At 39.2% G+C, this 14539-nt stretch overlaps 1 protein-coding gene across 9 annotated transcripts in view; it reads left to right on the top strand.

The window, feature by feature from the left end:
• fbxw7 (F-box and WD repeat domain containing 7) overlaps positions 1–14539 on the top strand; it is a 327970-nt gene that overhangs the window by 298238 nt on the left and 15193 nt on the right. For 8 of the 9 annotated variants that reach the window (XM_059645310.1, XM_059645305.1, XM_059645295.1 and 5 more), the window contains 4 exons: positions 4992–5126; positions 6723–6846; positions 7084–7220; positions 7883–7999. In XM_059645310.1, the coding sequence (XP_059501293.1) occupies positions 4992–5126; positions 6723–6846; positions 7084–7220; positions 7883–7999 (513 nt within the window). The remainder of the gene's footprint in view (positions 1–4991; positions 5127–6722; positions 6847–7083; positions 7221–7882; positions 8000–14539) is intronic. The other variant, XM_059645290.1, reaches the window with a different exon arrangement.

Genomic DNA, 14539 nt, shown 5'->3' with positions numbered 1-14539 from the left:
ATTTGGCTGATAAGTGTGACACATTTGATCTTGCAACTCCCAGACAACCAATTCCCATAAGAAATTGTCTGATCACCTCCTCTTCCACACCGTAAACATCCCGGAGGCATCTTTGACTGGAAACATAACTGAACCAACCATATAAATGCTGTGGCTTCGAACGTAAGTCAGAGATTACATATTCTATATACAAAAAACAACCTAACTCCTGATTCCCTGAAGCCAGTTCTCTACCTACGAAGCACAAATCAAGAATGTGATTGAGAAATATGGCTCCTGTAGTACACATTAATCACAACACCACCCAAGACAAAACAGCCAGAATGACATCTATGACCTTAAGCATTCACTCCATCCAACACTGGTGCTTTGTGATTGTAGCGTATACCATATACAAAATGTACTGCAGCAATTCTCCTGGCTGCGATACAGGCATCTACAAAACCTGCCATCTTCACTCCTTGGAAGAATGTTATAATCCTATTGTGACTTGGAACTGTAATTCCTCTCCTTCACTGCTGTTGAGTCAAATCTTGGAATTCCCTGCTTAATAGCACTGATTATCCACACCACATGGACTGTACTAGTTCAAAAAGATGGCTGACGACCGTAATGGAGGAAACTACAAATGAACAATAGATGTTGATACTGCCAACAATGCCCGTATGTCATGGAGTTGTTTTTTAAATGGTTAGTAAACAGTTTATCGGCAACATAGCAATGAGTGTCAGATCTCAAGTTAGAATTTCTTCAGTCATTCTCCCAATTATCTTCTGTAGATTCAGCAAATAGAGTAAAAAGCTATTTAAAGTATTCATCCAGGGTTTCCAGCAGAATTGTGGTGCACAACCTGGTTTTTTTAACCTTCAGATGTCCAGTCTAGATGTAACAGTTTAGTATAGATGTCAGATGCATTTAAATGCAGTGTGCTTCTGAAACTTTCAATGACATTACGATTTGTCATGTCTTCAACCAATTACAGAGATATGCAGGAGAGACAAATTGTGATCCTCGTCAGTGTCCACCCCTGATCTGATGCCTGAGATTCACCAATGTCAGTCATCTCTCTTAAACATGCACCAAATGTGCTCAGCAACTCGATACCCCTTCACCTAAAGAAGAATTATGAACAGCTTGAGAATTGGGTATTTATCACTTGCTGCTGCAAATGAACAAGTACTGATTATTTGGAGAAGTTTACAACAGTTGGTAAAGTCTGTAGTGAGTGGTGCTGCATGTGTGAAGCATTTGCTGCTGCAAGAGCTGAGAGTGTCACTCAAGTTGAGAGCTGTAACATAGCACCCCTTCACAGTGTAAATTGAGTTTGGAGAATAGGTAACAGAGATTTAAAAACTTCTGGCAAAAGAGAGGAAAGAGGAGCTGTCAACAGGATGTTTCATCCACTGAGAGTCTTCCAGGACTACTTTGACTTCACAGTCAGTAGTAGTGTATTCAGTGTTGCATTTCATCAAGGTGATGGTGAAAAGACTCTACCACATCTAGGAAGCATGCCTGCAACCTCAGCAGGAGGAGGGTTGTGCTACCTTTTGCCACGATGTTGACTGTGACCCAGTTATTTTTTTAAATTGGATCCATCCCGGATGGAACTGGTGACGTAGCTAATATCTTACAGTTTGCCATGTATTTTGTACATCATATGTTTTGTATTATCAGAGGTGATAGTCTGTATGACAGAAGAATGGACTTCATTGCCTGTCCGTTCATTGAAAGGATTGAGGGAGCATGCATGTGGCTTTGCCAAGGTGGGAGACTTCCTATTCATGAAAACCATCAAGCGAACATGTAGCTTTGCAGCAGCCATGTCTCAATGGTAACTCACCACTCAAAAGTTGCTACCCATTGTGCAGTTCATGTATGCCATGTTCAGAACATCATGCTGGATAACAACCCATTATTTTGGCAGCAATGATGATATATGTGCTCTGTGCCAATCCACAGCTCCATGAGGAATCAAAGTGGTTGCTCAAGGAACTTTACAACTAGCTGATAACTCCCTTCTACGACTCAGTTATTTGTTGCCAGCTCTCCCATTAGCCTGTGTGGCCCCTTAATTAGATCAGCCATGATATTATTGAGTAGACTAAATGGAATACTCTTGTTCCTGTGTTCCTACTTGTTTACCTTATACAGTGCCATAGGCTATTTTCTATAATTAACAACATACCTGCTGTTCAGTAAATATTCATATATAAGCCACAATTTGACACAGATACAAAGCCATCAGTTTTAAAAAGTTAGAACTTATGGTAACTGTCAATGTACAAACAACCTAAAATTACCTGGAGCTGTAGTCAACCAGAAATGGCATTAAAAGAAAAAGCTGGAATACCAAAAAAGTTTATCACAGTACTCTGAGCTAATCATGAATACCACAAGACATGAGTTAGCATTTACTGCAACTTGAATAATTACTTTAGGAGCTTTAGTTCCAAACTGTACAACTTATTTTGTGCATTTGAAATTCAGCATTGCTTTCTTTTGATCGCTGAATCATCTTACAGTTGTATCTAGTTTTTATTTCTCGAAGATTGTTCTTGTTTTCATAAATCATATAATGACATTGATTTGAATGAAAGTTTTATCACTGTTGAACAAGGATTTTAATTCCACCTGAACCTGGCATCCTTTACTGCGCCGCAGGTTTGTTGCTTTAAGTATATGGATTCAGGCTGCTAATGTGCCATGGTAGTGTCAACAGGTCCCTCTGACAATGTTGCACGCCCCTTTTAAGCAATTGGAAACTCAACCAGCTTGTTTTAGATTATAACAATCTAATGGAGTAGGAAAGGTTGTAGGATGCAGTTTCGGGGGAAAATATAGCATAAAATTATTCCAGTTTCCAGTCATACATATAACCATTAGCAATTTCAAAACAAACTTTTATAACTGGCTTAGCAATAGTGTAGATTTAATGGAAGTCTGTGAACTTTTTTAAATGTTCTATCTATAAAGTGCTCTATTTTGAAAAGATATTAAAGATGTTATGTGAGATAACAAAATGTAGAGCTGGATGAACACAGTAGGCCAAGCAGCATCTTAGGAGCACAGAAGCCGACGTTTCGGGCCTAAATATCAGCTTTTGTACTTCTAAGATGCTGATTGGCCTGCTGTGTTCATCCAGCTCTATACTTTGTTATCTCAGATTCTCCAGCATCTGCCGTTCCCATTATCTCTGATCAAAGACGTTATGTGGATTGTTTTGAGATGTGGACTGCTAAGGTCAGTTTAAAACTTGTTCTTTGAAAGATCTTACTGTAGTGCATAAAGCACGAGCGCACAGTAAACCAGTCAGAGATGATGATGACAAAGTGTGGAGCTGGACGAACACAACAGGCCAAGCAGCATCTCAGAAGCACAAAAGCTGACGTTTCGGGCCCAGACCCTTCTTCAGAGGGGGATGGGGAGAGGGAACTGGAATAAATAGGGAGAGAGGGGGAGGCGGACCGAAGATGGAGAGAAAACAAGATAGGTAGAGAGGAGAGTTTGCAGTGGGAGAGAGATTCCCTGAGGTTGGTCCGGAGAGAGGAGGGTAACTTCTTCGCCTCCACATCATAAGCATTTATGCACGTATGTGTGGTCGATTTAGTCGACATTTCCCAAACTGATTTGTAAGGCAATGCCTGATCCTTATTTTTCATATCCTTGTCTTCTTTTGCTGGCCCCTTTTTAACAATTCCCTACATTCTTGCTTCAGTTTGTAGACTTTGCTGTTTTTCTTTGTCACCTTATTTTACATGGGTGCTCATTTACCATTAATTTGCATTTTATTTTGACCTTTAATTTTATTGCTTTCATTTGTTCACTTTGCAAGTCACTACATCCTTCTGGTGTTTTTCTTGGCTTCTGGCTCTTAAATTGCTGTCAAGATAATCATTAATTACAAATATTTCAGCAGCTTCAGACAAAGGCAGTGATGAGGTTAAATGCAGAAATCCAAATGTTCTATCTGAGGTGTACCATTCTATCATAAACTTTGAAAAACGGCATCTTGCTGTTGCCTTGCCATCGAAAGATGGCATGAAGTTGTGATATTGGTATGGTTGGTACACAGTAAATTTAGGATAGCTGGCTAAGACTTGTCCTATTTGGTTCAATGTGATAAATCCTCATTACTGTCAGTCAACCACTCTGCCACTGTTAATTAACATAATAAAACTGTCTATTACCAACTGCACATACGCAACTTTGTACGAAAAATATTAAAAACTCAAATGTACAATGATACCTCTAATGACATGCAGTTAGACACCCTTCCACAGCAGATTATTATGTTCTCCCAGTGCTCTGTTCAAAAGAAAAGCAGGGAATTTTCTTTAATTACTTGGTCTTTTGCAATCCAATCTCATTTTATTGTTCCTTCAAGCAGGATAACATTCATTTGTACAACAGCATCAAAAAGTTCAATTCTCAATCTGCTTTTCTCATGTCTCTCTAACCTTAATTAAGTTGTTATCTTCACTTGTCTCACAAATTGCTAGTAATTGTTCACAGCCTCCTGTTTCCCAGATGAAAACAGTGAAAAGATGGCCATTGAAACACCGTTTTCATTCATTCATAAGCTCACCATCCATGTGCACATCTGATGTTTATTGCCCAATTCCTAATTGCTATTGAGTACATCTACAACCCTTGACCTTTAAGTACATCTATACAGCTGTTGGAAATGGAATTCCAGGATTTTGACCTGGTGCAATACAATGATATAGTTCCAGATAATTAAGGTGTGTGGCTTGGAGGGATATTTGAAGGTAGTGCTGTTTCTGTGCATCTGATGCTGTCATCCTTCTAGGTGGTGGTGATCAAAGGCTTGGAAGGCGATAGTGGAGGGGTCTTGAGAGCTGCCACAGTGCATCTTGCAGATAGAGTACTTTGCAGTCATTCTGTTGATGGATTTGGGATTGGATGCTCATGTTTGTGAATGGGATACCATCCCCAACAATGATTTCACTTACATGTTGTTTTTGTTTCAGAGTTGGAGTGGACCAGAAAGATTACTTGCATTGGATGAATTGATTGACAGTTGTGAACCTACTCAAGTAAAGCACATGATGCAAGTTATAGAACCCCAGTTCCAACGAGATTTCATATCACTGCTTCCAAAAGAGGTGAGGTGCTCTGAAAAACTAGTGTTCTGAAGTTTAATGAATATTTTAACTAACTGCTTAATGGAGCATTGGCAGTTACATAAGCAATGCTAATCAAATTAGAACATAGAACATTATAGCACAGTACAGGCCCTTCAGCCCTCGATGTTGTGCCGAACTGTCATACCGATCTCAAGCCCATCTAACCTACGCTATTCCATGTACGTCCATATGCTTGTCCATTACTGCATATGCAAGAATTTTAAAAGGTAAATTATTTGGTACAGTAGTACTTTACATTGAATTTTAAATAGTTACATTTTACATTCAAATTTGTAAGTAGTTAAGCTCCCAACCACACTTCAATCCACAAATTAGCCTCAACTGGATCAATACTACATTGCATTTTAACTAAAAGCACAAGTCTGTGGTAGTTGCAGCACATTTGGAGATTTTGCTTTAAATTTAAGAAGTGAGCTGCGAGCAGGTTTTCTGGACTAGAGCATTCCTGTCAGAAAGGGTATCTCAGTTGTATTTGCAACACATGTTAGAAGACAAAGAAAAAGATCAAGTCTTCAAAAATAGGTAGAACATCTACAAGATCTGCAGACAGCCATACAGGTGGTCATGATCATTACAGGCTTTCCACAGAATGATCAAAAAGAAAATAAAATCATCGCCATTATTGGTAGAAAATGCCATTAATAAAATTTACTTAATTAAATAAAATGGCCATCTAAAGAATGATCTCCCATCATATTCTTTATAAACTAATGGCAGGGAGAAAAATGCTACTATGCTAGTGGTAATTCTACCCACAAGAGATGAGATAGCACCGTCACCAACCAGTGAAGAAAACATTAACAATTTTCTTACTAATACCGAGGCAGGGGCGGGGAAGGAGTCTGCTTTCACACCAGGTTCAGAACTTGACCCAGTGAATGGTCAGCATCAGGAGGTTACTGCCATGGAGGCCCGATTTATTTACACTAATTTACACATTCCTTCCTAGATAGCAAAGTTTCTGTGCAAGCCTGTTGTATAAGGGAAGTATCCAGGATCAGTATACTTCCTCACACCCTACCTCCTGCAAGAGTTCCATTCCATTCTCCCAGTTTATCCATCTTCTTCAATTCTATTCTGATCATGCCACCTTCCATCAAGTGACTCCAATAGAATTTTTTTTCCTCAACTGGAGATTCTCTCTCCACTGTGGTTGACCAGGATCTCACCTGCATCTCAACTGCCACACCCATTCCTGTCCTTCCCAGAATAACAGTAGAGTTTCACCACAATTAGCAATCCTTTGACTTGTGCACTGGGTCTCCAAGCCACTTATTCCCCTCTCCACTCCTCCATCTTTATCAGAAGCATGAAAAATACCATTTTGTAATATTTTCAGTTTTTAAGAAGAGGAATTTTGGACTCAAAATATTAGCTCTGTTTCTGTCTCCATAGATTTGGTCAAACCTGTTGAGTTTCTCCAGTAGTTTTCTTTGTTTCAGCTTTTGTTCACTGTTTATTTTTAATTCTAATTTGTAGCTTTTGTATTTGAAAGAAATCTTTCCCATTGTGGAAAAGAAATAATGAATTATTTTCAACTTGCACGTGATGCAGCTCGCCCTGTATGTTCTGTCATTCCTGGATCCTAAGGACCTGCTGCAGGCAGCACAGACCTGCCGCTATTGGAGAATACTGGCTGAAGACAACCTACTTTGGAGAGAAAAATGTAAAGAGGAAGGTGAGGGCATTGGAAAAAGCTTTGTTTAGCATTCACAGCTTTATAACGAGTGTTCCTTTTACTTTGATTAGAAAGTAGTAGTGAGGAAGAAACAAAATGAAAGAAGCATTCCATAAAATGCACATGTAGAATTAGTGCCAATTTATTTTTCTTTGAAAGGCAAACCTGTGATTGTTCTTATTTGAAGAATTGTGATAAACAACTTCTTAAAAGTACATGAACTCTCTCCTTCTCCAGGAATTGATGAACCTGTATATATCAAAAGGAGAAAAGTGATCAAACCAGGCTTTGCACACAGCCCTTGGAAAAGTGCTTATATCCGACAGCACAGAATAGATACTAACTGGCGCTGTGGAGATCTAAAGACGCCAAAGGTACTGTCTAAACAAGAATTTAGAAGTTGAAACTTTGGGAAGAATCACTTACTGTATAATACTTTCTATAAATAGAGTATAAAATGTTGATGAAACAGATGGTAAATTTTGATTTACCAAAATCATTTGGTAAAAATCACTTGAAAACTGCAGTTTGTCGTAATGCAAGAAGAAACCCTATTTTAGTGACTCATTTTATAAAAATGTATAAAGGAGAAAAGAAATTACCTGAGGCATGCAAGCCTGGAATCTCCATGGTTCAGTCTGATTGTGTAACACAATTGCAGTCAAAGTACTAGAATTGGCTTAATTCTGTCTGGTTTTGTTTGTTGGGGTAGAGTTGCTGAATATGATTAATCATATATCCATTTGTGTGTGTTGTGGAATGATGTATTCTCTAGGAACCATGAGTGCAGATTTGGTGAGAACTGAACTGGATATAGCTACAATCAATTAATCTCTTAAGACTAATTGTCAGACTTCCATCTGAAAATTTTAACTTTGCCTGGATATTGCAGAAACTGGTGCTCATAGAACCCTGCTGTTTCAGTAGTGAAGTATGTAGAATAGTGGAAGTATTATTTTTGTAACAAGAGACGGTTGATCTAAATTTGCCCTAGCTCTGAGTGGTATTCTTTGATATTTCTGATATTCTTTCTCAGCAGGTGCTGAAAGGTCATGATGATCATGTGATCACGTGCCTACAATTCTGTGGTAACCGAATTGTCAGTGGTTCTGATGACAACACACTGAAAGTGTGGTCAGCTGTTACAGGAAAGGTGAGTTTCTTCAGTTTCAGCCATATCCTGATGACTCTCTCAAGTTGCTGTTCCACAAGACAGATCATAAATTGAGAGGTAATGAAGGCGTGTTTTTAAAAAAAGAGCAGTATAAGGCACAGGAGCAGAAGCCGGCCATTCAGCTTACCAAGTCTCCTCTACCATTCATTGGGAGCATAGCTGATCTGATAACTCTCAACTCCACTTATCTAGCTTTCCCCATAATCCTTGATTCCTTTACTGATTAAAAATCTCCCTGTCTCAGCCTTGAACATACTCAACAATACAGCCTCATCAGTCCTCTGCAGTAAAGAATTTGACAGATTCCCCACACTCTTGAGTTAAGAAATTCCTCCTCGTCGCTGTCTTAACAAGGCAGCCCTTTATTCTGAGATTATGCCTTAACTCTCCCACAAGGGGAAACAACCTGTGAACATCTCCCTGTCAAACTCCCTTAGAATCTTGCATGTTTCAATAATATCATCTCTCATTTTCCTAAATTCCAGGGCTCCTGTTACTTGACTTCTCCCTGTAAGACAGTCATTCCATATCTGGTACCAATCTAGTGAATTTTTTTTCAAAACTGCTTCCGATGCCAGTATATCTTGCCTTAGATTAAAGGACCAAAACTGTTCTCAGTATTTCAGGTGTGGTCTGACTACTGCCTTGTATTGTTCTAACAAAATCTCTCTACTTCAGTCTTCTATTTCATTTAAAATAAAGGACAACATTCCATTTGCTGCCTTTATTATGCACTAAATTTGGCTGCTAACGTTTTGTGATTCATGCATGAGGATTCCCAAATTCCTCTGTGCTGTTGCTTTCTGCTGTCTTTCTCCATTTAATAACAATCAGCTCTTCTGTTCTTACCACCCAAAATGCATAACCTCATATTTTCATATGTTAAATTTCACCTGCCAAGTTTTTATCCACTGGCTTAACCTTTTTCTATCTCTCTGCAGTCTCCTTGTGTCATCCTCATCACTTGTCTTCCCACCTAGTTTTACCTCACTTGCAAACTTGACTGTAATACATTCATGTCATTAGGATATATTGTAAATAATTGTGGCCCCAGCACTAATCTAACCCCATTAGTTTTCCTAGCAGATTCTTCTCTAGTGATAGTGTATTTATTTTGTTTTCTTAGTTTCCCCCCTTAATTATTTAATAATTTTGGAATATTATTAGCATCTTCTACTGTGTAGGCAGATGCAAAGTATTTATTCAAATCCTCAGTTCATTTCCTGGCTGCATTCTCTAAGGGGTCTATATTCAGTTTGACCCCTCCCTTTTTTTAGATTTCTCGAGAAGGTCTTACTGTCTATCTTGATATTACTTACAAGTTTACTCTCAAAATTTATCTTCTGCATTTCTTCGGGTCATCTTTTGTTGGCTTTTAAAACTTCCTCAAGCCTCTAATTTACCATTAACATTTGTCACATTCTATTTTCTTTATATCTGATGCTACTCTTAACTCCCTGGTTTATCATGATTGGCTTATCCCCTTCCTAGAATCATTCTTCCTCAGTAGGATTTAGTTTTACTATGAGCTTTGAACTTAAATGTCTGTCATTGCTCCTCAACTGTCTTTGCTGCTAAACTCCTTTCCTGTTCCACTCCAGTCAGCTCTGCCCTCATTCCTTTGTAAATACCCTTATTTAAACTTTGTTTCTTCAACCCACGTTCCTCCTCCTCAAACTGAATGCTCAATTCTACTGTAGTATGCTGAATTTATCCTTGCGGATCTTTTACTCTGATAAAACTGGACATAGTACACATCGCCAGATCCAAAATAGACTGATTGTATCCTTTGGATCGCAACTAGAGATGGCTGCAGATCAGTGTTGGGGCCCCAATTATTTATAATATATATGAATGAGTTGGATGAGGGAAATGAATATACTATCACCAGGTTTGTGGGTGACACAAAAGTAGCTGGGAAAACCAGTAGTAAGGATGACACGCACAATCTGCAGAGGATATAGACAGGTCAAGTGAATGGGCATCCAAATTGAACAGGTAGTAGGGAAAACAAATGGATCGTTGGCCTCGTTTCAAATGGAATGGAATATAAACTATACAAGACAGTAGTTAGATCACACATGCTGAAAACAGAAAACACTTCCCTATCTCAGGAAAGATATACTGACATTGGAGGCTGGAAGCTAGAGTCCACATATGTGGAGCTGGAAAAGCACAGCAGGTCAGACAGCATCCGAGGAGCAGGGAGGTCAAAATTTCGGGCTGAAGCCATCTCGCCTGAAATGTTGACTTCCCTGCTCCTTGGATGCTGTCTGACCTGCTGTGCTTTTCCAGCTCCATATGTAAGATTCTTAGGTTGCAGACAAAGGTTGCTTCCTTTTGTGGGAGACTCTAGAACCAGAGAGTGTAAACTCAGGTTAAGGGTCACCCATTTAAGACAGAGATAGAGAAGAATTTGCCTCTTTTGACAGCAGTTAGTCTGTGGAGTTCCTTAAAGTAGCGGGCTGTCAGGGCTGGGTTTTTAACTATCTTCAAGACTGAGACTTCTAATCATTAGGTAGATTAAGGTTTATGAGGAAAATGTAGGGAAGTGGAGTTGATGATATTCAGATCTGTCATGATTTAATTGAATGGCATAGCAGACTCAATGGGCTGAATTCCTATTTCTCTTATGCTTCGTGATCTTTCCTGAACCTGAGTTTATCAAAAGGAAGTTATTTAGAAAAATAAAAGTTAAAATCAGAATAGCAATTTGACCTATTCTACTTTCAGAAATTTAGTTTTTTCCAGTTACTTGTAACTAAGTGACCACACCCTATCTGTCAAAGAAAAATGTAGGTGAAGCAAAAGGACACTTCTGTTCAACATTTTGCAACCTCGTTAATGATTCTGTTTCCATTACCCTCCTCTTGTCTAAAATAAATTCAAAGTATATTTTTGTCTTTTGTAAAACCCAGATGTTGAACACATTTTACAGTAGTGCTTTCACCACCTTTGTTCTGAACCTGCAGTATCTTCCTTCAATCAGTACACTTGCCAATTCCAAATCTGTTGTTAAATTGAAATGTATTAATTGATAGTCATAGTGCATTTGAGCCAATTGACCTGAAGGCTAATAGTAAACAAAATACTGCAATAAAGTTTGCCAAGAATGAAAGGAACAGGATTGGGATAAAATAATGAAATGAAAAAGAGAATAAAGTGATTTTAAATAATCTCACTACAGGCCTTCAAAGAATTTGTTGATGCTCTGAGTTGAATGAGAGAGAGTATTTCAGTAAAACATCTGAGAATTAATGAAATGATGATCTAAAAATTTAGAAAATTAAAACCTCATTTTGAAATTAATCCTTCGCAGCAGTATAGTACGTCGGTCAACTGATTCCTGGGATTGGTCAACACGGTAAATTCCTGATTTGATTTCTGCCTGGCAGATTCAAAAGGCTTTCTGTGCCTGATTGCCAGTCAACATTAATTACACCTGGAAATATACTGCAACAACTTCACTCTATCAAAAAGATAGTGTCAAAGCACTGCACATGACATTCAATTTTGGCAGTTCTTAGAAGAGAAAGTTTTGAATGTATCAGGGTACTGCTGTTTGTTAATTTTGCTGATTTGATCAATTACTGGTAGTTGTGGCCAGTGTCTGATCACCGAGTCACCCTTTACTTACATGTGGCAAGTCCTTGACACTGATCCCACTTCCCCAGAGCCAGCTGTCAGAGTGAACAGAACCTCTGACAGGCCGAGCAGGAAGGCTGACGTTTTGGGCCTAGACCTCTAGGCCCAAAACACCAGCGTTCCTGCTCCTCAAATGCTGCTTGGCCTGCTGTGTTTAGATTAGATTAGATTACCTACAGTATGGCAAGAGGCCCTTCAGCCCAACAAGTCTACACTGCCCCTTGAAGCATCCCCCTATAACCCACGCACCGCTGAACACAACAGGCAATTTAGCAGGGCCAATCCACCTAACCCGTACATCTTTGGACTGAGAGAGGAAGCAGGAGCACCTGGAGGAAACCCACACAGACACGGGGAAAATGTGCAAACTCTACACAGACAGTCGCCCGAGGCTGGAATCGAACCTGGGTCCGTGGTGCAGTGCTAACCACTGAGCCACCGTGCCACTCCTTCATCCAGCTCTACACCATGTTATCTCAGATTCTCCAGCATCTGCAGTTCCTACTATTTCGGAACCTCTGACAGTCCAGTTTATGTCTGTCAGCTAGGACAGCCCTAGTCAGGGAATTCATATTCTGAGGTCCACCAGGCTGACCTTGTTATGATCACTACAGTAGCAAGGATTCTAAAGTTCATACTATAGCCCTGAGATGAGAGCAAATGTCAACTAAAACTTCCACTATGAAATAGCTTCTGTGGTGTGGTCTAGTCGGTTTGGTTGTGATGTCAATGGAATCAAATTGAAAGCTTCCATAGATGGGAGAAATGGTCATTTTGGCAATGTGCCAAACTTGCACCCATGGGGATTTAATTTGCAGCTATAATGAGTGATGGGGTGTAGATTGGCATTGTATTTATTGCAGCATCCACGTTAGGGTAAGGGAGATGTCACAACAGGCAATAGAAACCATAACTCTTATGTGACCTGAATGAGAAAGCAGAGGTCTGGATCAGACAAATTTCTCCAAAATGTTAGTAATATAAAATAAAGAGTTCTGCAAGTAAAAATGTTACATGTTAGAAGTGGTTAGCAGTTCAGACAGCATCTGTGAAGAGAAACAGCCTTTCAGCATTTTGAGGAACCAAAACATTTGATAGCAAAATTTGCCAATGACATCAGGTTAGTTAGGAAAATAAGTTTTTCAAGAGGAGGTGGAGGGTCTGCAAAAGTTAAGGAAGATGGAATATGGTTTTGGTAATTTGTCCACTTCAGCAGAAAGAAGAATAGGATAGGATAAGTATCTGTAAGGCGAGGCTGCAGAACTCGATGGTGTGGAGGAATCAAGATGTCCTGCTTTATGAATCACATAAAGTTAGTATGCGGGTAGAGCAAGTGATTCAGAAAGCAAATGGAATATTGAGTTTTTTACAGTGAACAGAGTCTAAAAGTAAGCTGATTAGTGGAGCTGCACAGACTGATTGTGAGGCCACATTAGAAGTAATGTGTATAGATTTGGTCTCCTTATTTGCAAAAAAATCCAATCAATTTAGAAATGATTCAAGAAGGGTCATTCCTCACATTAAAAAATTAACTTGTGAAGAACAGTTAAATTAGGTCTATATGTTGTTTGAATTTAGGAGTATAGAATTTAGAGCAGTATACGTTATTTGCATGGCCTTCACTAAAGTTTTTGACAAGATTCTGCATGGTAGACTAATTAATAAAATTACATCACATGAGATTCAGGGAGAGCTTACCAGTTGGCTATGAAATTGGCTTAACAGTAGGAGACAGAGGATGGAGGTGGAGGATATTTTCTGGACTGGAGGCCTGTCACCAGCAGTGTTCCATAGAGATCAGTCAACTTTTGTTTGTCATTTCATATAAATGATTTGGATGAGAATTTAGGAGATGTGGTTAATACGTTTGTGGATGACACCAAAACTGGTGGACAGTGAAGAAGATTACCTAAGATTATAAAGCGACCCAGATCAATGGGCTGAGGAGTGGCAGATGGAGTTTAATTTGGATAAATGCTAGGTATTGCATTTTGGTAAAGTGAACAAGGACAGAACTTATTCAATTAGTGGTAGGGTCCTGGATAGTCTTGTTGAACAGAGACACCTAGGGGTTCAGGTTACATAATTCTTTGAAATTTATGTCATTGGTAGATAGGGTGGTGATGAAGGCATTAGCACATTTGCCTTCATTGCTCAGATGTTTGAGTACAGGAGTTGAGATGTCATAGTTGAGATTGTGCAGGACATTGGTGAGACCTGTTCTGGAATACTGTCTACAGCTCTGGTCGCCTTGCTACAGGAAGGATATTAATAAATTGGAGAGGGTTCAGAAAAGATTCACCAGGATGTTGCCAAGAATGGAGGGTTTGAGTTATAATGATAGTCAGGCACTTTTTTTCCACTGGAGCATAGGAGGTTGAGAGATGACCTTATTGAGGTTTATAAAGTCATGAGGAGCATAGATAAGGTCAATATCAAAGGCCTTTTCCCTAGGGTGGATGAGTTCAAAACTAGAGGGCATAGGTATAAGGTAATAGGAGAAAGATTTAAAAAGGACCTGACGGACAGTTTTTTCACACAGAGGGTGATTCATATGTGGAATGAAATGCCAGAGGAAATGGTGGATGCAGGTACAGGTAGAAGGCTTAAAAGATATTTGAGTAAGTACACAATTAGGAATGGTTTGGTGGGATATAGGCCAAATGCAAGCAAGAGGAACTAATTTGGTTTGAGAACATGGTCAGCATGAACTAGTTGGACTGAATGCTGTGCTTCCATGCTGTATGACTCTGACTATAATAAGAATTGATCTTATTGAAGTACGTAAGGTGTTGAGCTGGCCTAGGTATGGTGAAACCAAAAGATATTTCCACTGTGCAGGAGATCTAAACGAGGATATGGTTTAAGAATAAG

The sequence above is a fragment of the Stegostoma tigrinum genome, chromosome 1 (genome assembly GCF_030684315.1).
Source record: "Stegostoma tigrinum isolate sSteTig4 chromosome 1, sSteTig4.hap1, whole genome shotgun sequence".
NCBI classification, from domain to species: Eukaryota; Metazoa; Chordata; class Chondrichthyes; order Orectolobiformes; family Stegostomatidae; genus Stegostoma; species Stegostoma tigrinum.
This window is presented reverse-complemented; position numbering and strand designations above follow the sequence as displayed.